The following is a 25,927-nucleotide window of genomic DNA, read 5'->3' as shown; positions in this document are numbered from 1 at the left end:
AGCTACTCCAATCAACTAAAACCTTAAAGAAGGTGACCTCCAGTTGATGAGAAGCAAGACTACACTCTTGGAGTTACTGTCTTTAGCGGACAACAGCACACCAAGAAAACAGTTCCTCTTGGTTATGTGCAGAATTGTCCCCTCATCACAAACCTACTGGATGTTGGGAACTTATTCTCTGCTGCTGTTGCTAATGTCCGTGGGTTTCTGGACGTATGAATGTGACACATGCAAGCTGAAATTCAGAAGTATCTGTTTGTTTTCTGTGGGTTGGAACCATTTTTTGTGACAATGCTAGATTTTACTCTGCTAAACACCAAATTATGCAGGAGCTGACTCAGATGAGAGTATTACATTTCTGAGGAAAACAAATTATTGCTACTTAAACTGTATTCCAGATTAGTGGGAGCTTTAGGAGTAGAAGACTTGAAGTTGCTATTGTGACAAGCTTGAAATTCAGGTGCTTAATCCACACAGAACAACTAATATCATGCCTGTTCTTTATGTTAAAAAGTAAGATGTACATGTTTACAGTGATTAATGCCACATTATTCTTCACACTAGAAAACCTTTTCTTGTGGGAGCAATTTCATCCCAGTTGAGCTACCTTGAAAAGGAAAAAGGTAAAATAAGGATCACTGTAACAACAAAAATGACTGGATGTCAGGGATGATAATGTTGAGTGAGATCTGAGATCTGAAAAGCTAAAGATACATTTACAAAGAAATAATTAGGAAAAAATATTTGAAGGTATAGAGCATGGGAATTTAAAATGATGAGGTGAGTTATATTGAACCACTGTAAATAATTTTATTCAAAATATCAGCAGTTTACATTTTGCTTGAAGTGAATTGAGCTGAATGATATTAAAGCAATTTTCATTCTGAATCCATAAAGGTTTTTAATGTACTAAAGATCTGTCAATTTTTATATCATAGATAAATTAATCCATTAGCATTTAATTAAAGCATCAGTTTAATTCACATCACCTTTCCTGGCTGTCTTGCTTCAGATGAGCATACAGACAACACAAAGAACTATGGAGAGGAAGAGTGGGCAGTAGTTCTCACAGTAATGTAGCACAGGTCGTGCAGTGAATATGAGATGGGCATAAAAATCCTTAATGGAAATGCTTCTTTGCAGCACACAGTGAGCATGAGGAACTTAATGCCACAGTAATATTACCAGGGAAAGAAGTTTATAATCTTTGAGAGGATTAAGTATCCATAATGAGAATGTCCACTGTTGCACTACATAAGGTAAAAAGATTATAAGGTTTCAGAATAGATACATTACTTGTTGAGTGGATTAGGAAGATGTCTTCCCTACTGACAGACATATCAATGATTTCATCATCCTTTGGCGTATATAGTAGAGATTACAGCATCTGATAGCATTTTGATCTAGGTGAAAAATTGGTCTATCAGAAGCATTCCCAATATAGAAATCTCAATGTTTCTGTTCAAGAATTTTAATCAATCTTAAGTGAAAATTACATTATACCTAATTTGAGCTTAGCATATTGTTAGAAAAGGATTAGAAAGTCTTACAAGAACCAAGAAGTGGCTAGGGCTTGTGTACTTTTTCAGCTTTTAACCCGTTCTGTACTTTCTTTGTACATTTTTTATCAGTGGGAAATGTGTCCTTTCTCTGTTTTCATAGACTGAGATGGAGGAAGTTGGCAATGCTTTTTATAGCATTTAGGAAAAAAACTGTTTGATAGCTTGTAATGAGCCACGTCTGTGCTACACAGTTTTGATAACACAGCAGTTTCTGCCGGGGAAGTGATAGGAAGTAGTATCAAACAGGCCTGTGCTAGTAAAAGTCAATAGTGTGAATGTGGTTGTATTGACTCCCAAAACTGGGTTTTGGGTAATGTGCTTTGGGCTTGGTCTAGCATTAGAATTGTTACTGGAGTAGGTGCATGGCAAAAACAAGCACACACACTTAATGGATATAGCTGTACTTATAAAGTATTAGTGCAAACTCAGTTACGTAAATGAGAAAGTCTCTTGCTGGCATCATTTTGTTTCATTCAGTGAATCAATATAAGCTGTATCAGCTTAAACACATGTTTACCAAAGAGGCTTACCCATGTAGCTGTACCAGCAGATCCTTCTAAGTTTAGACAAGCCCTTACTTTGCTTGAGGGGCAGGAGGTGGCGAATAAGAAGTGGAATTAAGGTTTTGTCAGACCTGGCTATGCAATCCTGCTGAGATGGCTGAAAATTTGGCTTTCACAGTTTTCTGTGGGAGTTCAGTGAGCTCAACAAGGGCAGCAAAATGCCAGGCATCTCTCTGTCATAACTTCCATGGTTCACTATCCAGCTAAGTAGTGAAAATGTTGGCTTTGTGTCTCCAGCCTCCCGAACAAGATGCTTGATGCAGTATATGGGACAGATGCAAGTCCTGAGATGCGTTTCTGCCAGTACTTGTCTGAACGCAGGCAGGAAGACATCGCTTAGAGCAGAGCTGGCTTAAAGCAGTGGTGGGTTTTAATTGATGTGTCAGGTACAGATCCTGTTCTTAAATATTTGGTGGGCAGGAGACAAGAGAGAAGTTTCTGTGGTGAAGTAAGAAAGATAGGCATTGCTGAAGCTCATCTGTGCATTTGTCTAGTTCTCATTCTGAGGCACAAGTGATATAGACCCTCTTCCCATCTGTGCTGACAGCTTTCTCTGAGACACAGGACATTTGTAGTGGGATTAAGGTAAGGTGAGTCCCACTATGCTATACGGATGTTTAAATTAATCATCCTAGACATGATAAAAGTAAAAGGAAGGGAAACAGTTTTGGAAAGATAGTCTATCTGGCCTATTTTATTTGTATCTTAGGATGAAAACATCGTGCTTCCCTCTACTGCAATTGAAGAGTACTGGGGATCACCATTCAGCTCTGATTTCATCTTGGAGTCATTTGCTGGTGTTACAGCAAGTGTATTGTGCAGTTTGTGAGACACCTAGATAGTTTTGTACTTTAGCTGTGTAACAACTTGCATCTTGGGCTGTAAAAGCATAATGTTAATGGCCACCTTTATGTCCTTATTTTTAGACCCGTGGCTACATGATTGTCATAATTTCAATAGCAGAAGAATATGAAAATAATCCTCGAGTGGGAAAAATTATACAGTGTGTATTTCCGTAGCTATTAAAGTGCCTGCTAGCAAAACAACAGTTATACAGTTTGTATGCTTTTCCTGTGACTTCTTTATCACTCATTTCCGTCACTCCTTGGAGTGTGCTAGCACTGAGTCGCCTTTCAGCAGAACAGGAAATGCTTCAGGTTAGCTGATAGACCAGGTGTGTATGTAATTCCACAAGCTGCTGACATCTCTGCTTACAATTAGTGGTAATGGCAAGGGTTTTACTGGCATTTCCTTTTCACCACAGCTCTGCTGGGGAAAGGAGTTGTCATTGAAAATGGCTCATGGTCAGGTGGAGATTGAGGCAGAGCTGGCCAGGCTGATGAGGGCAGTGTTTGAGCAGGTGGCAGCCAAAGAGATGAGTTCATTTGGGTTTAATTAGGTGTGTTAGACTTGGAGGAGAAGCATGGAGATACAGCAAGTTTGTTAATAGATATTTTCACATCAGATCTGGGCTTACAGCTGCTTGAGACCAGAATTTTCAGCAAGCATTATTAAATGCATGTGATGCTTTCCACAGGGATATGACATTTGTGCCACTTGTATTATGTGCAGCTCTCTAGTGTGAAACTGTTCAAAACAGCTCTGCAGTGGTACCAGTGGACTGCAAGATATTCAGAGTTCTTTTAATTTTTTCAGCCTCTAGGAGAGGAAATAGGAATATACACTGCCCCTTTTCTACTACTTGTTGATGCTGACTGTTTTTTTTGTTTTAGTTTAATTTTCCTCCTCACTGTAGAGAATGAAAGGCCCAATACTGCAGATCAGGGTCTAACCTCACTGCTTTACTTCTCATAAACAGTCTGTTCAGAGAGGCAGCTGGGCACATTCAAAGAAGTGACATCCCTGTAAATAATTTCTCAGAGAGAGAAAATACTCTTTCAGGGTTACCTGCTTGGATGAAAAAGGGGTTAAAAAACTGCTGAGTTTTTTTTCAGGTAGTTCTAACAATTTTTTACAGGTAATTCTAACAATTTTCTAAGTATGTGGATTTCTTGTTCTAAAATCATCAGAAGATTCCTCCCTAAAATGCACTGATCCAGTCCTCTGCAAAGCAGAAAAGTTTCTGGCTTTGTGATGTCACTCATGAAATAATGTCTTACTCAGTAAGCATTAAGTTAATGTCTCAGCATGCATGCCTGCTCGGTCTTATTAAAAAAAAAGAGAGAGAGAGAAAGGAATACATATATCTCTGCCTGAATGCATATTTGCTTGTGTGAGTATACAGTCACGTATGTTTTTTAAGCTGAGGAAAGTGCTTTCTGTTCTCAACCAGCCAAATTCCTGGTCCTCTTTCAAGCTTGTTTGATTAAAACAGCCTTTAACCTTTGTTTGAATACCTGTTTCTTAAAACAACCTATAATTCATCCCTGCGACAAGATTAGGAGAACTCAGGGTGTGACAAAATTGACATGTAGCTGCCTGGAAACCTTAGGGGAAGGAGGACAGAGGACTGAAATGCTGTGAGTGCAAAGGCAGAGAGTCTCTTTGCAGGGCTGGCTGGGGAGCTGGCTCTACCATTTTCCAGGCATGTTGTTTATACTGAGACAATTCCATCTTTTTCACTCACCAACTTGAACTGAGAGACCTGCTGAATTTTCAGAATTTTCTTCCTTTCTTTGAGGAGTGGATGAGGGTTTGGAGGAACCTTGACTCTGCCTCCTGATATAAATTCCCTTGGACTGAAGGACAAACATTGTGTATACCCAGTTTGTTCCTCTCTCTCAACCCAAGTAAGACTCTGTCTTTGCTTGTGCTCTTTAAGTGTGCTTATCACAGATTAACCACATTTGTTCTTGAACTTGTTTTTGTTCTTCCTGCTCTTCCCAGTGTCTCTAAGAATTACAGTGGCTAACTGGTGGAATATAATCTTAGTACTAAGTAGAAGTGCAACATGTCAAGTGGTCCTGCTTGGAAAAACTGCCAACAGCAGATCTCTGCTGTCAGTGTGGACTGCAAGGAAGTCAAACCGAGTCAGTCTTTCTGTTTATTCATGTTCTCACCCATTTCTGCTTCTATTTGATTTGTTTGGGTTTTGTTGGTTTTTGTTTTATTTTTTTTCTCTGCTGTGTTTATCACCAGGTTTCCTTTTGGGATGCTTTCTGACCTGTGTGGGCGACAAGTTAACATGGCATAATGTGTGGCTGTGCTACGTGTCTTTCTTTGTGTCAAGGCCAGCACTAGCAAAACAGTGGCATGTGTGTCAGAGTCAGCACTTGGCACTGGTGTCAGCAGCTGGTCAACAGAGTCATTGGCCTCACTTGCTCCCATCTACCCTGCTTTCACCCATGCTACTGGCTGAACAGGCCCTTGGGACAGCCAGGCATCTGCAAAGGCAGTGTAAAAGGAAAAGGAAAGGAAGGGTGGACTGGTGTCACCCTTACTGCTGGGATCTGGGTCTGTGGCCTGTAGCATGGCTGTAGCAACTAAAGATGTGTTTTCAGCTAGCCTAGATCAAATCAAACTGGGTCTATACTCAAGCAAAACATGGCATTTCCGCTCCCCATCCAGTTAGCTGCCTGTATTGTGTTCACTTCTAACATAGGCAGATCCCAAGCTGGGAGCTGTAATCTCCTGAAGTTACTCTTTTGTTCTGGTTTTGTTTGTTTTACAGCACCACACAGATTCTAGTGTGCATGCACACAAATGCTAAGAAATCATTCTTCCCTTAAGTCTCTTGCAATTTAAATAAACAAAGCAGGCAATCTGAAAGAAATGACTGGAAGTCAAAGTGAAGCAAGGAAACCTGATCAGACCTGTATATTACACAAAGATAGGGCAGAGCTGAGATCTGATATCTGCCTCCCTGGGGCTTTTACCTCATGATCATCCTTCCTCCTTCCATTTCCCTTTCCTCTGAACTAAAGATTAATTGTGCACTGAAATCATAACAAGAATTCACAGAGTTAAGAATATGGTGAACGGAAGGGAAAAAATCCTCAAGGAAATTAACAGTCCAGGAGCATTGTCTGTTCCCTATGTGGAAATGGCCAGTAATTTCCCAGCCAGGGAATGTGTTTTCCCTTCCTCTGCTCTGCAGCTTGTGTTTATCCTTAGCTAAGCATATTCTAGCATGCTTGTCTCCAAGTCAGTGTTTTTATGGCAGAAATTCTGACTCTGCTGAAAGCTGTTGGAGAATAGAAACTCCATTTTACCCTTTGCATTATAATGACAAATCTCCACGCTTAATAAGTACATAAAATACTTGTACATAAAATACTACATAAAAAACCTGTTCTATGGTTAGCAGAGGGGGAAGGCAAACACTGTAGCCTCCTTGCACTCAAGCTACTCTTCTTACAGGCACACAACAAAGATCTCTCATAGGAGCGAAGTGAATTCATCAGAAAATGCTTTCTGAATTGCACAATGTAAGGATTGGAAACAGAGCCTGAAATGAAGGCAGTTTACTGCAACAAAAGAGACCTGAGATAGGTAGTAGGAAAGGCTTTCTGGATGTTTTGAGTGTTAAGAATTGTGGAATCCCTGTGGTGAGAAGTTTTTAAGCAAGTCTGTCTGTTGGTTGGGCTGTAGTAGGAGGAAGTATGTTCTCTGTGATACTCGAGGCAAGGCTGAAGCTTTCCTCTGAGCTTGTTAGCAAAAGGCTCAATTAAAAACTAGCTGTTTGTAAAGGGATAGAAGGGAAACAACCAGGAACATGTCGAAAACTTGACTGTGGAAGATGGTGGAAAGCTGTACACTATTTGTTGACTACTCCTGCCAATAACTTCCTTCTTCCAGGCACTTTTATGACACTAACCCCAATAATTAAAGGACTTTGTGTCCCTTCCACATATGGAATTGGAGAGAGTGAATGAACTTCATGTCTACCACCCCTTCCCTTTTCTCAGTACCTCTTGGCCTTTTCGTTGTCTCTTTGTATTGCATAAGTGCCTCCTGGCAGATTGTGTCTCTGTGTTTCAGACAGAGGCAAGTGTGCGTCTGGCCTTGAGAAATAATCATAAATTTTATTCTGTCAGGAAGAGAGGCCAGGACAATCCAGTTGAGATTTGAACCTGTGGTTCAAGGTGCTCTAGCAATTTCATATCACTTAACCCATCCCCTCCAGGCAATGCTTGTTTCTGACATGTAAATAGGACTGGAGGAATAAATGGAACAGATTGCTGGTGCTCCGGAGTAGGGTTATGAGGCAAACCTCTATCTTTAAAGAGAGAGCCTTCCAATAAATGTTATCTGCAGAGAAATACATCAGCTTCTACATAAGTAGTTAATGTTACTGCTTTGGTGTTGGCTTATAAAACAGCTTTATCGCCTCTATGACGATAATGATTAACAAGCTGATTTACAAGGGTGGGGTCACAGAGCCATTTGGTGAATTTAACTTGTCTCACAGTGGCAGTGAGATCTGAGTTTTATAATGTTTTCACCACTTTAACTGGAATACTTAGCCCTGATGGTAGGGCTTTCAGACAGAGCAGTAGCAGCAGATACTTCTCTATTACAAAGGTTTTCCTTCTGTGTTTCTGATACAGTTCAGAGAGTTCTGTCTCTCTTTAGGGTTTGTTCTCCAGTCAAGCATCCACTGTGTAGTGATGGTGTTCCTGGTGCCTGTGATTGTTGGTTGTACCTTGTGTCTGAGCTCTCAGAATTGATACAGGGGTTTGTAGTTTTCCTCCTTGCTCTCAGACTGTAGAAAGTCTGTGTGAAATATCCTTCACCTGTTGATCTCCGTTAACTTGCATCTTAATATAAGAACTATTTTTTTAAACAACTTCTGATTTTGCTTTCATGATTGTCTGTTGGAAATTACTTAGTCAAAAATATAAACAGTTACTTTAATCCAGAAATTCTTGATGTGACACTTTCATTGTGGCACTTTTTAGAATTTGGACTATTTGGCCTTGGCAGTGTTACTTACTGAAAGAATATTATATCTGAAAGATTAGCAAGCTGTATCCCTCTGCCACCTGTATTAACACAGTCTTTATGTAGATGATTGAAGATATTTGCAATCTCCATGCTATGGAAATGTTTACTATGCTTTTTTTTTTTTTTTTTTGAGAGAGAGAGAGTCTGATAGAAATGCACAGACAGGGTTGGAAGTTTGATGACTCTCACAGAAATGCACATTGTACAGATTCCTGCAGGGATGAAGGTCTTCCTTACCTGTTACTACTTAGTAGGCATTGCTGAAAGGTGCCCTGCCCTTAATGCAAACACACACTCCCTTGAGAAATGCTTGAAAACTGTATTACTTTTTTTTCTCTTGTCCAGAAAGTTCGTCACGTCTGATAGATAGGAGCGTTAATTTATGTGGCTATGATGCAAGGGTTGTTTATTGTTTATTTCTGTGGTCCTGGGCTAATAGGTGGGCAAGAGGTTATAGAGGCGGTGCTTAAAGTGATAGTGCCTTATAACTGACTCAATTTTTCCTTTATTCTCCCCACCCAATTCCATCTAAAGCCCTTGCAATATTATATATTTGTGAATAAAACAGTCTGAGTTTAGAGGGGACTTCCAAACTTATCTAATCAGCAAAGATTGCTTTCCTGTGACACCCAGGCAGAAACTGCTATTACGTCTTTTCTAATTTAAATAACTGTCACTCAGGATCTGGAACAAACTCTAACGAATTATTTTGCATTAGGGCTTTTTTGAGGGCTTTTTTTTTTTTTTTTTTTTTTTTTTGTAATTTTCTGTTTTCCAAACAGAGTTCAAAAAGCTCTAAGCTTAGTCACTATCTCTGAATTAGAAGGAGTCTAAGTACCTTGGCCATTCTTTTTCTCAGGGTTTTTTTTGTTTGTTTGTTTTTAAACTATCAAAATGTTCATATATTGCAACACTGTGCTCAGAACGTTGCTCTTCTGTGGGATTAGTTTGTGCAACCCTCCTTCACGCAGGTAAGTATGTTCTCATACAAGCAATCTTTGTTGACCAAAAAGGGAAGTGACTTGACTCCACTCTGCTGCCTGTAATGGGCTGTTTTTTTGGCTCGCCTGCGCTGTACTGCAGGGCAGGAAAGTTAGGGCTGAAATTAGGGTTTCAGGGGTAGGGGCCTCCAGAGGTGGACTTCTATTGGTGTTACACCCAGCCTGAAGAGCTGGGATAAGACAAGGGAGTCAAGACAGAGCTGTAGCTCAGCATATAGTGGGGAAAAGGGAACTGCTTCTGCTCTGGTGCAGGTCAGGCTTAGGGGCTCAGAAATATGTTGGCCAGAAGGGGACAGGAATACCAGTGAAAAGTTCTCTGTTGGCATCAACCCTGTTGTATGTATAGTAAGCTACTGAGGACAGTTTCTCTCCCTGTGGAGGGTGCTGTGACCTACACTATTCTTATTCTCTGAAAACAGTGACTTCTGAAAGCATCATCTTGATGGAGCAAGGTACACTTAGTCTTTTTGTAGGGGAGAATGAGGGAACCTCTAGGGGCCAGCAGCTCTTCCAGCAGGTAGTGAAGCTGACTGATCACACATTGCCCTCATGATCATGGTCATGCAGATGTGATGTGTCCAAAGGGAAATCAATTTGAACAGTAGCCCCTGCTGACTTTCATATTCTGTCTTCTTGCTGAATCAGGAAAAACATGCCTGTGCATTGTGGCCAAGGCTCGTAGCCATTGCCAGTACTGTCTGGTCTGCAGGTCCCCTTGTCTTCCCTCCTACCTCATTTATACAGAGCTTAATTGTGGTTTATGCTGCTACCCTACCAAACAGTGCCACAAAGATAAACACAGAAGAAATCTCAAATTACTTTTATTTGTAAGTTTGTCTTGTTTGAAAAGTTGCTGTTCTAGAAATAATCTAAAATAATTGTCCCACCACCCTTTTGGCACATGTTCAGATACCATGCATCCCCCTTTGATTTCTCACTCTGCTGCAGACATGTTTCTGCCTCCCCTCTTGCTTTCCAGTACCACCCAACCTTCCCCAGGATCTCAGCTTTCCTGACCTGGGTGCCAGAGCCTGGGCAGTAGAGTGGCTTGCTGCTCCTATGGGCTCACCTGGCTTTTCCTATCCCCTCTGCAACAGTCCTGTCACCTGCAGGGATGCCTCCTCCAAAACATGGAGTATGTCCTGTTTAGGACGGGAGATGAAATACATGGTTACCTGGTGTAAAAAGCAGTGCTCGTTTGCTGGTTCAAATTGTAAGTGCATTGAGGGTGGGGCCCATCTTTTATGTATGTATGTGTGGGTGTGTATTTTCATACAGTTCCTAACACTGAGACATGCAGTCAGTACCTGCAGTGTGTGAAGCCACACTGATAGCTCAGAAAAATGTTTTCCAGATCGTCAGAGGTGGATAGCAGTTCTAATTTGAATACTGGGGCTCATCAGAGAGAAAATATTGGGCCTGTGCCAAAATACGTTAGTGGTAAGCTAAGTGTAGAAGAATGGCTCCACGTTAACAGTCCTTTTGGGATGGGTTCCTTGAGCAGTCTAGGAAGAAGCTATGTTGCACCTTTCATTGATTGATGATCATCTTTCATGCTCAATTTAGCGTAATTATACTACTGCCTGTGCTAGAAATAATTTGGATTAGAAAACAGCTTGCTCTTCGTGTGTGCTGCAGCATCTGTATGCAGAAGAGAATCTGAACTCACAACATTTCAGTTTGGTTTAAGGAAGACGATAGAGACAGGAATGTATTTTTTAAGCCTTTGCAAGCACATGCTGGGATTGCATTAAGAGATAGGGTTAAGTCAGTGAAATTTTTAGTCTGTTCCTTTAGACCACTTTTAATTTAGTAAGTTTTGCACTACATTTCTGCATTGCTGCAATGGACTTTGCAGCACATAGTATGCGTGGTTCCACAGTTTCTCTCCATGCTCTCTAGGTTGTAAAAATCCTGGGAACTTTACAGGATTGCATGCAGTTTTGGGGAACGTTGTTTTGGGGCCAGCTGTTTCCTTCTAGCTCAGATACTGAAAGGATTTGGACTCTTCTGTTCTCATTAGATTGAATGAAGTTAGGGAATTTTGGAGACCTAAATTCTTTCTGAGTGTTTCTGATAAACTGGAGATGTGGTAAAGAGGTGAAGTGTTGTAGTGGGATTGTGTGAATGGCAACACATTGCGATAGGGATTGGTAGGACGTGGAACACAAGTACTAGCTCATTTATGCTGCTCTGCTTTGGTTGGATCCAATACAGCTGTCTTCCAGGTGCAAAGGCACTTCCTAGCAATGTGAAATTTTGATTATTTAGTTGGGTTAAGTATGGTCTTGTGGAGTAAACATTCTACTATACCATTTCTTTTGATGTACTTTTCTGTTCATGGAGTGTGGCGCAAATGTTACCAAAGAGAACTGAAAGAATGGATCACATACACTACTTTCTAGTCCCAGTAGACCTACTAGCTGTAAGCTGTGAACTGCAATATCAGTGCTCCGTGTATGATTAATGGCTGCAGTTTTCAGAGACCAAATTGAAAGACTTTCCCTTGCCCTACACCCTTTCAAAACCAAACCATGTAATTTTCTCATGGTTTGCAATAACAACCACTGCAGCTAAGCTAATGGATGAATTTTCCAGACCCACTGTGTGCTGCAGAAGAGACTTTCCTGCTGTTGAGCTTGCCAGATGGGCCTGCCAGTGACTTCTAATAGAGTCGTCAGGTCTCAGCCTCCACCTGAGAGCTGAATTGCAAGGACCACTTGTGTTTTTACTACATTGACCTAAGAATGTGTGAGAGCTGGATAGCTGCATGTCACCCTCTTCCTTCAGGGCCACGGGTCTGATTTGAGATTTGTTTGACACTCAGCATTTAAAGCATTGCCTGTTGTCTTGGAGTTAGAAGTGTTTTTTCTCCATGCTTTGTATCTGATCAGCTAATAGAGCAAGCAGGTTAAAAATTTCAACTTCTTCTGAAAACTGAAATTTTCACATTAAAGCTTAGGACTGGCTCCAGTGGTAAGAACAGACCCATGCTGGGTTAGACTGCACGAGAACTGTGGAGTCTCTGTCCTTGAAGGCCTTTGTAGCAGATGTAGCGATAAAGAATGACACAGATGTTGCTGGATCCACCAGGATTTCTTCCATGCAATTTTCTTCATATCTAGCTAGTGCATTACATTTGTTTAACTCGCTTGCATTCTTTAATCATCTGTATTTCCTTGAAACTTAAGGCTCCAGCATCGACTGGGAGAACATCCTTGTACTCTATCATCATGTTTCTGGCATGTCTAAACTGACCAACCCTGGGCCTCTGGCTGTCATGAGGGTGCTTAGTCACAGGACAAGGTTTGACAGTGTTCCCTTTCCCAAAGCTATAAAAATGGTGGAAGTGTTGCCATGAAACTCCTCCTGGTGACAAGAAATAGAAAATATCCCCTTTTGCTTGCTGAGGTAAATGGAGATGAGGATTTTATTAGGTAGAAACACGAATGAGAAAGTTGTTTCCTGTACACAGCCTTGAGGTCTCTGATGAAGTAAAATGACATGAAATTTTCAGATGCTAAAAACAGTGGTAATATCAGTTTGATGTTGCATTTTGTCTTCCTCCTATAATACAGTAAAATTGCCTGTAATTCACATTGTAAAATTGACATGCAGAGTTCTTTGAAGATAGGATCTTCATTGTGTGTCTGCAGTGCCCAGAGTTACAAACCAACCCACTACAGTGCTATGGCAGGCCATACAAATAAATAAATAAGGATGAATAACACCATCTCCTCGGGGGCTATCAATCCATCTTGGTTAGATTGTGAGCTCTTCAGCACAGGAAATCTTTGTGCTTTGTACAGACTTAAATTTGCCCCTGGTGCTTAAGATGGTAATAGATTATGTTAATTTGTACATTACATTATGTAAAATGTGAATTTAATCCAGAGATTTAACACTGAAGTTCTTGCTGACAGTGACATTAATACAGGTTTATAGAATTTACTTGCGGCTCCGTCTTCTGCCTGGCATTGTAACTGAGCTCTTATAACCTGTCAGAGGTGATTGCTATAGTGCGAAAGTGCTTTGGAAAATATGAACTGTGGTTTACTTATTATCATTGTATGCATATTTCATTTGTTACTACTAAATGGGTCATTGTAGCAGTGTCACCAGCTGGGTAGCTTCACAGTTTCTTTCCTCCTGTTTCCTGAATGCTATCAATTTTGTGTCTTTCCCCTGCTCCCCATTTGTTTGATTTTTCTGACCCTCTGTAGCTCTCAAGGCTACAAGCAAAAAAAATGTTTTTTTCAAAATGAAAAACAAAAACCATCCTGAAGGAGCTAAAATAGTGTCTGCCCATCTGTTATAAGGTTAGAACTATCGCTACCTTGAACTATGGCTTCATTTGCAGCGTTGTTTATATTCTACTTGAAGGGGATCTTCCTATACCAGGATGCAATAGGAATGTCATTTTTCCTCTAGCATGAGCAGATGTCCTATCTGCAGTACTAGCAATAACACTGTCGCTTCCTGTTGTTGCAGATGCTGTTAACAGGCTTGAGCTGAAAGCAAAGGGCGCACATTTCAACCAGCGCCATCAGCATCAATGCTGCCTATACACCTTTTTTGCACTCTTTAACAGTTGATGTCTCAGCTAGTGAGCAGGATATTGCCCTAGAACACAGATTTATTTCCTTGCCGCTTAACATAGGGGAGGAATGCTTCTGAAACCTCTGTTCTTCTCTGGCTCAACCTTTGCTTTCTTAAGACCAGTTTATGCTAAACCTGTTTATAAGTCATGTGTTACATACTGAAGAAAGGAGACACATATTTAAGTGTAGATCTCCCTACTCTTAGCCTTCGGGGTGCAGCCCTGTATAAACCTTCAAACAGCAATTAGTGCATTCTTCTTCATTTTTTTTACAGGAGGTCACTATCAAATCTCATGACACATTTCTATCACTAATCTGGCAGGCTGCCATTCAGACCACAGGAAGTCCAGGGGTGAAGAATATACACTTAGGGCCTTATTCCATCTTCATTATTCTGTACACCAGCAGAATTCTTTAAAGTCTCTGGAGACTCAATCTGAATAGAAAGTATTTTGCCTGAATAGTACCCCTTATAGAGACATTGTCACTGAATCACAAATTTAGATGAGTGTTGTGGCTAGTAGTTTAATCTATACTACATGGCAGTTTTTTTCACACAAACATAGGCAGTGCTAATCACTTCTAATGGCCTAGCAGGGTTGTCTGGCAGTAAGAGACTTCTTGATTTTGAAAGCTGGACACTGGAGAGGGAAGAAAAAATACTTCTTAGTATTCAAGAGTTTATTTGAGAACGTATTCACATTGGCAGTGAGAGAAATAATGTATTTTAATGACTTTCAATAGGAAATATGACTTAGTGAAGCAAGTAAGCCAGGATTCTGTTCATGAAAAATATGCAAAAACAAAAAACAAAACAAAAAAAACCCCAACAACCGTATGTTGTGGGGAAAGAAGCAGAGACAAAACTGTGATTTGTGATTAAAAAATAACCAGAATTGAAAATCATGCCTGTAGGTCAGTATCCATAACTGTTCATTAGATGATAATGTGGAACCTTTAGTTCTTTTCCTATATACTCTCTTGTGCATGTGAATGCATTGCTGTGTTTCAAATGGTTGCTAGTCTTGTATGTCATGCCATATAGGGACTTACAGATATGGTATCTTTTCCTCTGTTTAATATGAATCACTGCCAGTTCAATGGCTGCTACTGTTGCTTGTGATTTCATGGAACTATAACAGTTGAGAAATTATTTTGTTATTTTATCAAGCTGTACATAGACATGTTTCTGTATTAATGTTTTTTCAGTCTTTCAGGAAGTTCTGGTTGTTTTTATGGGTTCATACAATGTCATCTTATTTCAGGTTATTGAAGGAAAGCTGGCTCCTTTCTTGGGGAAGGTGATCAAGTTTGCCACCTCTCACGTGTATAGCTGCAGTCTCTGTAGTCAAAAGGGATTCATCTGTGAGATTTGTAACAACGGAGAAATCCTTTATCCCTTTGAAGACATTTCTACAAGCAGGTACTGTAATTAAATTAACATTTGATTCACCTAACATATCCTTGTGTATTCTCAGCCTTGTGACGTCTTTTTTTAAATAACCGGGGTCTGGATTTGGCTAATTCACATTCCCATGCAGCTGCACAAGATTCGTGGCCCGGAGAGGCCACAAGCTTTGGAAGTAGATGGGAAGAACTACTTACCAAAGCACTGTAAGTTTCAAAACAGCTGCTTGAGATGGGAAGATTCCCCAGTAGAACCACATCATGTGATTTATTTGAATTTTTCTGAGTTTGCAAAGTGTCTTAAAACACTGAATGGATTCTCTGGTGTGATCACAGGCATCTTTCGAGTACTGATGTCACTGGGCCCATGATGTACTGGGACTGTATGTTGTAAAGCAATAACCATATACTCTGGAATGTTTTCTCTGTGAAATGTTATGGGTAATTCTTCATTTTTTTCTGTGCATACTCTTCTTTGTATGTATGCAAGTTTTGTTTGTTTTTGGTTTTTTGTTTTCCCCTTCCTTTAATGACAGATCTTCTCAGGTAGTTACATAATATACCTATATGCCCAGCCCTAAATTAAATCTATGAACATTTATTTCATTGCATTCATTGCAAATGAAGCACTGGATGCCAGATCAGGGATGGGAGTTGTATGGAAGATCTAGATGCAAAATGCAGGAAATCAGAATAGACACAGCAATGCAGCAGTATTACTGTTCTTTTTCAAATATATATTGGATTTTAAATAAAGGAGGATTTTTACTTTTTTTTTAACTCAACATAAAGGCTGTATCTGACAGCACCACATTCCTCCACAGATGTGTACTTTTTGTTTGTTTCAAAAATAGTCCTTTTAATTTGTTCTCCAAAGAGTTCCACTGAAAAGAAAAAATAAAATGAAGGGCCACCTTTGGAAACCATCAGGAGCAGCCTCTTAAAGGGGCTTCCTTAATAGTCTGATTCCTCTGTGTGCACAAAGATGTTAAATTACAAGTAGCTAGGGACTCCTCTTTGGGGGTTTTCAGCCTGACCTGACTTTCAATGACTGTTTGCACATTCTTTCTCCAGATTCTCATTCTACAACATGCATTGACAAAGCAGGGAACATAAGCTAAACAAGGTGTGCAGCTGAGCTCTATAAACAGTTTTCAGTAAAGAATGTATGTGAGGGTGCTTGGTGAGATAGGCTGAGTTAAAAAGAGACTGAGATATATAAAGCATCACATGCTTATTCAGCCTGTATAAAAGGCAATTGCAGATTGATGAGAAAACGCAAGAGCATTTGAAAAGACAAGTTTACCTGAAGTATTATCTGTGTTTGATTTGTGTGGAGATTTTTGGTCACAAAAACATTGTTGGATGTATATTGTTTCCCTACCCTTCAGCTGAGATCAGACTCAGCTTGCAATTACAGTTTAAAACCTTCTGGTCTCAAATGGTATTTGTCCGTAGACCAGTGAAAGCCAAAAGAAGATACTCTAGCTCCTGTTATGTGAATTAGAAACCAGAAAGAACTTCTGTGTTTCACAAACGTGGTTGATATCATGCCAAAGACAGAAACTTCTTTAGTGATTTTAATTGAAACACAGTCGGCATGAATAGTTCTTCCAAATTTCTCATTTTGTCAGAGGTCCATTTGCTTCTGTGCTCCTTATCACTAAACCTTTTGTCATTACCATTTTCTGTTTCCTTTTGTTAGTTTTCTCATTGCATTACTACTCATGTAGGCACATGCACATCTGTGAAGCTAACCAGATTATGACAGTCCCATATTTTCACTATTTTCTGCCATTAGGCTGAAGACAAGTCATTATGACAGGGGACCTTCATCATTGGAAAGCACTGAAGGAAAGGCCCAGGAAGAGTTTTCACATTTGTAACCATCTTACACAGGTCAGAGAGTTTTCTGCAGTAGGTGCTTGGATATAACATGGGAAGCTGGTTAGACATAGGAAAAGGTTTCAGTTTCCTGGAATTGCTGTCTACCATGTACAGCTCGCATTTTACACTCAGGGCTGTCTAGACTTGGAATTACCCTGGTTGTAGGTGCTGAGTTAAAAAGGGAAGAGCAGCAGAGCTCTGAAGACTCTTTCCATGCTTTCATGTGTTAGTCACTCACTTCTGAACATTCTGCTAATTCTACCAGTAAACTGGTCTCTCGGCTTGGAAATATTTGAAATTGGATGCAGCTTTTCTAAACTTCACCATATTGAACATTTGAAAAGGGAAGTCTTTTTGTGTGTGTATGTGTGTGTGTTAAGCGGACACTTGTTTTCCTGGCTACCTCTCTTAGTTTCCTTGTGCTTTGGAGAGAAAAGTGGCAGCTGTCAGAGAGGCTAGTACAGTTCCGAGGTGGTTTTCATATGACTGTTATCTTTCCATCTTTGTGGTGTCTTAGATGAGCTTTGAGAGTTAATTTCTCCCCAACACCTTTCCCACATTTTCAAGAGTAGTCTTCAGTAGGAGTTTATGAAGAATGGGTCTTCTTTAGATATGTGTATCTCAGAGAAAAGGGGGGCCCCTCTTGAGGGCTGGAGTTTCTTGTTGGTCAGGTTATTTGCTTAAAAGTATTTTTTGTCAGTCCTTCAGCAAACAGAGTGAATACCTGGGTTATGCGCTCCTCAGAGTTTGAATACACATATATTACATACCCTTCTCTCACTAATCAGCATGACACATTCCTTTGTTGGCAAAGGTTCCAAAATAAACACAATCAGTTCACTTAATTAGCGTGTCTGTGGGCTGTGCTTGGCAGACTCTTTACATCCTGCTCAACAATACAGAGCAACAGTTTGCTGCCTTGAATATAAGGGTGGGCTCACAAAGTCATAAGCTTTCTAATGATATTTCCTTTCTGTGGCTTTTCTTGGGAGGTGGCCATTCTGCTCAGAGCTTAATGAAAGCCTTGATTCAGAAGTTAAACAATATATTTATTATTTTTGTAAATTGGCCCGTCCTTTTGGATGCCTCTTCTAATCTGATTCCTCTGTCTCCCACTTTCCTCCTTTGTCTTTCTTTCAAGTATTTAAATGAATTCATCTAGATTCTTCCTAAATTTCACAAATGATGTTTTTTTTTTCTGAAGACCTTTAAATCATGAAGTCTGTATTTAAAGCCTACTGAGTTAATTGTGCATTTCAAGGAGCAAATAGCCAGCTAATGAAAATTCTCAACATCTCTGGATGTTGACTGCTGGAGCTCTGGCAACTTTAGCAACCTGAACATCAACCTCCTGTTTTATGTCTTCAACTAAATTTGCTTCAGGCTTAAATTTTCCAAGTATATATAAACATACACATATATAAAATATAAAGTAGTCCTATTGTGTTGCCAAGTTTATTTGTACAAATGTTGTGAAATGAGCTTAAATATCTCTGGTTATAAACATGTTTGCTAGAGCAGCTGAGCACTGCCCCTCAGGTTTTCCTAGTATTGCTTGTTCTTCATTAATGTGATGTATCCTAAAATAAAAATAATAGTGGAAGTAGAAGAAAAAGTCTGTGTAGTAATATAGTTGTCCATGATATTTAGCCCCATTTGTTTTATGACCTAGAGCATTCTTTGACAAGTGTTAAGTCTTAAAGAATAATGAGAAAAATACCACTGGAATAAGAATGGAATGATTAATTAATATAATTTTCTGTCTAATTAAATAATTGGGTGATTATGGTTAAGATTATTACATGCTACTCAGTTAATAAAGTTATGGTCTTGCCCATGTGCTGCCATCTAAGTGACTACCCTCATAGGTAGCGCATTGTGTTTCACTAGAAAAGCTACTGCTTGGTTAAGGCTACTGCTTGGTTAAGGCCTGGCAAGTCAATTCCTTGCCTTTTATGTTGTGCCTCTGGATGCACATGAACGAAGGAGAGTGGTTCTTTTGTGTTCTTATTCATTTATCAAGGCTAAACTGTTTTCTCTTTGTGAAGTTATTTGTTCTGAAGATCGGTTAAGACATGTAGCCCTTTAAAGATACAAACCAGAAGACACAAGTTTAAAATAGACGTGCCACAGAACAGGCTTACTATATGAACCAGCTTGAATGCCTTTATAATCTTTGGCCACCATCCTGATAAGACCTATGAATGTACTTAACTTCCACGTTGCAGAAAGTCTTACTAAATGCTCTGGGGTTGTGCATAGATTTATACACATGCCATGTTTTTTTTTCAAGATTGCAGCTAACTTGTGGATGCTGTTAATGAACAAAAGCAGCTCTGAGCATTTGTGAGAAAGATTGTAGGAGGAAAGACTGAAATATACAGCACAGAGTGTTTCCAGAAAATACCTTGGCAGAAGTGAAAAGCATCACTTGAAGTACATCATTTTCCCTATTGCTTTGGTGTGTTTAGTGTTAGACAACCCTTCCTCAGGCCTGGATACCTTGAGCTGTGCTAGTACTTTGGTACTTTATGAAAGAGCTACGTTTACTGGATGTTGGTAGTGTAAAAAGCTTATTCAAAGTATCCTGAGGGGGTCTGCTCATAAAGAAACGTAGGCGCCTAAGCAGATACTAAATTACCTTCATGATGTAATTTCTGTTGAATCTGTCAAAATGGGCTAAAATCTGTTGGACCAAATCTGACTTTATCTGTGCATATCAATGCAGTAAATTTATCTAGAATGCATTACAAGAAAAAATATACAGGCTTTTTCATAGAGCACTGTATTTTGGATCCACATTAGCTTTAGAGATCAGTTTTTTCCTGCCTTGTATCAGATTGGTTTTAAGCAGGAAGGCCTCTGCTGCACCATTCACCACTTGGTGAATACAGTGTATTAATAATAGGACAGGTAGAGGAGTTTCAGGTCGTGGTGTGACAGCTGGCAGAGGCAAAAGGTATATGGGTCTGAGCTACATAAATACTAGAATCTCTAAGGCATTTCTGCATCTTCAGTGGTTTGCAGGCAGTACATATGCAGGGATTTGCTCCCTTCCAAAGTGAATAATCTCCACTGATTGAAGTGTAATCACAGTGTCATAAAGAAATGCATTAATGCTGTTTTTACTGTCACTTTACAGACACAGGATTGCTGTGTGTAGGCCACATTACCTGGCTTGGTATCTTTGGACTTGGACAACTTGAGAGTGCAGGGCTGAGGTGGACAGAAGTATGGAAATACATGTAGATAAGTGCAGCATAAATCCCTGCAGCCACAGCTGAGAGGGAGCCAGGGATGCACTTTCCTCCTTAATCTGGAGCTTCAGAGCTCTGTAGAGAGAGGTCTGAATCCTACAAGATGTCTTTGTTCCTGCTTGACCCCACTGGCATGCTCTGGTGTTGTAATTCAGCCTACACTACTACACTGACTGTACACTACAGTCATAGGAAGATAGCAGGTGGTTAAATCAGCCTACTCTGGTTCAACCCTCTCCTATAGCCAATTGTTCTGTGAGCATTCAAAATGAAGGCCTCCTGGGCATTTTCTCTCCTCTTTTTGACTGTTCTGGGTCTGGTAAGAGAGGAGTTGACACTGAGGCTTCCTCTGCTGCCAGTGAGACACTAGTGTTCTGTCTGTTTTCTCTTGTGAGCTGCCTGCTTTTCCCCTCATTTAAGGAGCTTTCATATATCTGTCCACCTCACTGAATGTAATTGACCTTGGCAGAGGTTGCTGATGTGACAGATCAAGGCCATGGAAGTAGGTGTGGATGGGGAGCAGCACCTAGAGCACCATGGGCAGCCAAAGTGGGGAAGAGGAAGAGGCTCGTTTGTTCACACTCCTGTCTGCTTGGGACGCTTCAGCAAGGGGCTCACTGTGACCGTGCTGAGAGTGTTGACACTGGTCTTGCAGTTTTCATGCAGGGGCACTGGGTAGCATGTTATTCAGTAATCTCAGCATGGCATTAGGATCAGCAGCAGTGTTGAGCATGGACGCTGTGTCAGGCTGTGTTTGGTGGAGGCCTGTGCAGCTGTTGCATGGATCCAGACTATAGGTACTCTCCTTCGTAAGCCCCATCAGTGCAGGCTGGCAATCACTGTAAGCCTCTTGCTAACTGCCAGCTGTAACCAGCATCAGCTCCCACAGAACATGAACTGGGCTGATGGTTGGTGGCTGCAGTTATTTATGCTCTTTCTGTATGCCACTGAGCCAGCCCAGAACCCAGCCATTCCCTTCTAAACAAGAAGCATCTTTAAGCTATGTTAACATAGTAAGAGTAACCCCCTGACAAGGAGGTATATAGAAATGAAAAATACGATTATGCTTTGGATTGCCATTTCTATTTGTGCTAGCTCCTGAGCACTGAATTAATTGTTGAGAGTGAATTTTAATTTGAGATGTAATTATTTCATATTTCAGGGACTGGATGGGCTTTAAGTGTGTCATAAAAGGCATTATCCTAACAAGATCCTTATAGGGACAAATCAATGCCATATCACTGCCAACTTTCTTCCATTCATTTACTACATCAGCATCCCACCTTAGGCAGGCTCGTTGCCGTGGTTCCTAGGCAACTGTAATAATATTGTTGCACGTGTATGTCAGGCATTGATTGCCTTTGAGGCTTTTTTTGTGTTGCAAGTGAACACAATCTAGTCCATTTTCTTTTTCCCTTATGTTCTGCTAAAAGTCTCTTAAGAGTTCTGAAGGGCAGCCTGCAGTACTCTCAGCTGAGCAACTCAAATTCCTTGCAGACGTGCACATGTGGATTGTGTGGGATGGGGTTCATGCTGGAATCCCTAGGCAAGTCTTTAAGCTACTGTGGGTTGCTCTGCCAGTTGTCTTTTTAGTAACTGAGTTTAAGGTGGCTTAATATTTATGGTTCTTAGTGAAAGTATAACATAATCTAAGGAAACTATAATGAACAACTCTGTGTTTTGTTTTGTTTTTCTTGTTTGTACTCTGCAAGAGGGAATTAAAATAGTAATCTGAAGAGTTTGGGGCAATGAAGGACTCCATTCTGCATCAAATCCTTATTGAAATTACTTCAAAGTGAATACCCACAGTAAATTACTCATTTGAGTAAATGTGTGTAAGGCTTGGCACAGAGGAAGTGACATTGCTGTGGGAAAAAAAGAAAAAAGAAAAAAAAAGGTTAGTGTATAAAACTAGAAGGGAAAGGCTGGCAGGTGAATATGGTGATATGGTGCTACAGTGAGACAAGGGAGAGCTCTTTGCCTTTCTCTTGTAATTGCTTCTGGCTTACCTTAAGTGAGGCAGTTCATCTCATCTACTATTTCCTATTTGTGAAATGGGAATGGTGGTCTATCTGTCATCCACTGTTTGTTCATTGCAGGGCTGAACAGCATAGCCATGATCTGTTTTGATTCCCAGCTTGGTATTTGTAAGCCAGACTGATGCAGGCCATATGCTGTGGTACTAAAGCCATCCTAATAAATGCTGCTGGTTGCAGCAGCTTCATCCCAACAGTGACCATGGTTATCCTGCCAGCCTCTAAGGCTCTTAGAAGACAAAACTGCCTTCCACATTACATTGTGCATCATGAATTGATCATCCTCTGATTATTTTGTCTAAGTTGGAAGCCCTTTGAGGCAGACCTCTGTGTGATGCACCCTCTCTTTTCCATGTGCCCCCTCTGACTGTAGCTGTGAGGACCTGAATAATGGCACAGTGCAGGGAGAAATAGAAATATGATCAATTGGTAGAGCAGAATCTACAATTACTTGACCCATAAGCCTGTGCAATGTGAGGGATTTACCAGAATTTACGGTTTACCAAAAATTGGCATCCATATGTTTCGGATGTCCAGTCTTAGATAATAATGTGGGCATTTCATTAGCACATAAGGAGTGGCTTCATGTTTTTAGTGTAGAAAGGCTTTTCTTTTGTAACTAGTGATAATGATAGCATTATAATGCCTGTCCAGCTATGGAAAGCTGTGGACTTTCTCTTAAGGTGCTTTTCAGTGCAATAGAAATTATTTAGAGAAATGAATAGTTCTTTGCAGTTATATTTCTTCAGTTTTCAAACAAGTAAAATATCATTAAAACATGGAACACCCTTTATCATCTTGATAGAATTGGTCAAAACACCAAAACAGAGAGGAAGCCATATCAGGTGCTGTTTGAGGAGGCTGAAAGTCAGTGTGTGAATAACAGTCAGTGTTCACCTATTCTTCAGATAATGTTTGAGGAATAGCAAGTTACTATTAATGTGCAGTATCATTTATTACATAAGGAAACAAGAAAAGCTGAATGGCTATGGACTCATCATATTATTAGTTGTGGTATATAGAAATTTCACAAAAGAGCCAGAGGCCAAGAAGTCTCTGCATAAAGAAGTCGTCAAGGTACAGAAGTAGTACCTGAACTGTACGTAACCTATGAAAACAATGAGGTTTAAGGAAAAAATGGGTATACATAGTAACTGTTACATGAACCTTTTGTAGACTACAAAATGTTGGTTTTTTTCTTCCAGGAAAATAGAAGCATTTAGGCACACAGAAGCTTGAAAACAACAGGGAAGTAAAACTGTGAAACCGGCATGTGAAGAGCTAGTTGTAGAGTGGTTTTAGAGAGTCTGAGAACAGTTCTTGGTAGTGGTCTCAGTAAGTAACAACTGGCTGGCGGTTACAGGCAGGAACGTTGACATTTCTTTTCATCCTTCATCAGGGAAGAATTAGCCACATAAAGGCATCTTTGTGTTTACTTTGTGCAGATAGCCAGTTTGCCGGCCTGAAAAAAAGCTGCTTCTTATAATTTTTATTTTGTTCTTTACCTTCTTAAAAAGTAGCAAAGGCAGTGCTTGTCTTTTTTGTTGTTGTTTGTGAACTCCACCCGTGCTAGGTTTTTTTCTGACAAAAACTAAACTCTACAAAAGAATATGAAGAAAGGCTTAGAAATAACTCTGTGAGATCAGTTTTCAAAAGAGAGTATCAATTTAGAACTGCATGTGGAACACCCTTTTTTCCTAACACAGGTGCTGCTGTTTCCTTCACAAAGTACAGCTGCTGCTAATCCAGCTCCTGGATTCTTTTCTTTGCTTCCCCATCATTGTACCCGTAGCTTCCTGGTGGCTTTCAGCAGAAAGGCAATTGATGGAACAATTAAGTTGTTGCACTAGGTATTTGAGTTTTCGCATGTGTAAAAGCACCAGTATCATCAGAAAGGAGCTGTGCACAAAGGGAAAAATGTCAGTCTAATCGCAGAGACAGAGTTCACCAATGCCTTCAAATGCAAGGTCTGCAATTCCAAAGACAGTGATGCTAACCGAATATGGGATCAACACCTAAGTGCAGCTCAGCCCTAATGTGCACTTTAGTGCCTGATAAGCCTTATGGAGTGCAGGTTCCTACATTTGGAGAGATGCTCTGCCAATGTGTAACCATCTGAACACGCAAGTCCTGCATGTTAAATCATTTGAGTGACAGAGACTCTTGCTGCTTTTCTAGGAGTTATTGCATCTGTTTCATAACACATGGAGAAAGAAGCTTTTGCTGTTAGATACACAGATATACTATTTGTCCAAGTTCTTCATGACAAGGAAAAGACTTCAGGGCACATGATGAAGCAGGAACAGCAGGCTCTTCTTAGCGCTAGTGGCCCTTCCATTTTTGATGCTACAATGGAGATAAAATTAGACTAAAGGATTAAAGAAGAAGAAATCTGCTTGAGATATTCTAAAGTGGAATATAACTTGGTGGGTTTTTTTTGTTATCACTGAATATTTTCTCCCAGTGAGATTGAAAATGGTTGACCATTTGAAATAACCAGGATCATTTGGAGACAGACTGCATTTGGTACAGTGAAAAGCAAAGGCACAGATGGCTTGGGCAAGGAGTAGTCTGCCATCCATGCAAATACAGGATCAACCTTAGCCTCATGTGGCTGAGTTTCTTCAGCAGCGAGGAGATAGAAGTACGCAGTGAAAGCTCACTCAGACATCCTCTTTCCCTGTCCTTCTGGAGAGCAAGAAGTAGTTTGCACTTCACCTCTGAGCTCTGTTCTTCAGGCTTTTTCAGGGCTCTTCCACAGTGAAGCAGTGCTGTGGGCTGTGAGTTGCAGGGCTGGCTGTTTGCACTGCCTCTGCTGAGTGCCTCACAATGTGGGGTCCCACCCAGTCAGAGCTTTGGCTGTTGTTCCACTACTAATAAATAACTGCAGACTTTTTTTCCCTCTTTTGCTTTTGAGCAGGATGAAAGAAGTTTGTTACTTTTTTTCCACTGCTTACTTCTGAAACATGAATTCATATTAATTTAAACACCGTAAATCATTGTTTTCTCTGTTGTTGGCCTTTTGCTGGGAGGAGCAGGTGTGCTGACTCCTTTAATCCTTCTGGCAACCATTCCAGCAGCAAATTTTGATAACTTTTGTCACCTCATCAAGTGCTGTGAAGAAATACTGAATGAGCATAGGGAGTGGCAGTGCAAAAGCACAAAATTACACTGCTCATCAATCATTATCCTCTAGCAACTTCCAGAGTGCAGGGAATTGCTGACTAACAAGGGAGAATTAGCCTGATAAAATCACCATTAGTGTCAGGTCAGAATGATGTAAAGTTTTAAAGACATGTCTTTCTTCTTTGTCTTTCCTTCATCCATTAGTGTGTCTGTTGGTTGAGATCCCAGTCCAGCAAAGCACATAAGTGCATGCTTAATTTTACTCGAATCAGTAATCGCGAGGAGCTCTCTGTGATGCTACTCACAAGCACATGTTTATGTGTTTCACTGGGTCAGGGCCATAACATACTTCATCATTTGTGTGCTCAGAAAGAGAAATATCTCCGTGTGAGCCAGTTTCTTGCTTCAAAAACAGTTTCAGACTCAACAGCTGAACACATTAATAAGAGTATGTCAAGTTCTAGCACAGCAGAGCATAGTAGTTAGTATTGTATTTAAGTTCTTTAACCTTGCTAGTTGAATTCTGTCAATTTGTGCAAGCTAGAAATCTGCCTCTTCTGACCTCTGTATAGCCATCTCA

At 40.3% G+C, this 25,927-nt stretch overlaps 1 protein-coding gene across 3 annotated transcripts in view; it reads left to right on the top strand.

The window, feature by feature from the left end:
* Positions 1 to 25,927, top strand: part of PLEKHM3 (pleckstrin homology domain containing M3) — a 94,725-nt gene that overhangs the window by 49,576 nt on the left and 19,222 nt on the right. For all 3 annotated transcript variants that reach the window (XR_014948342.1, XR_014948343.1, XM_015868218.3), the window contains exon 7: positions 14,900 to 15,057. Coding sequence is in view for 1 of the 3 variants with exons in the window: in XM_015868218.3 (XP_015723704.2) it covers positions 14,900 to 15,057 (158 nt within the window). In the remaining 2 variants the exon portion in view is untranslated. The remainder of the gene's footprint in view (positions 1 to 14,899; positions 15,058 to 25,927) is intronic.

Source organism: Coturnix japonica, chromosome 7 (genome assembly GCF_054131305.1).
Source record: "Coturnix japonica strain WE chromosome 7, WE-NBRP24, whole genome shotgun sequence".
In the NCBI taxonomy this organism is placed as follows: domain Eukaryota; kingdom Metazoa; phylum Chordata; class Aves; order Galliformes; family Phasianidae; genus Coturnix; species Coturnix japonica.
Note: the sequence above shows the minus strand (reverse complement) of the source record. Positions and strands in the feature narration are given on the sequence as shown.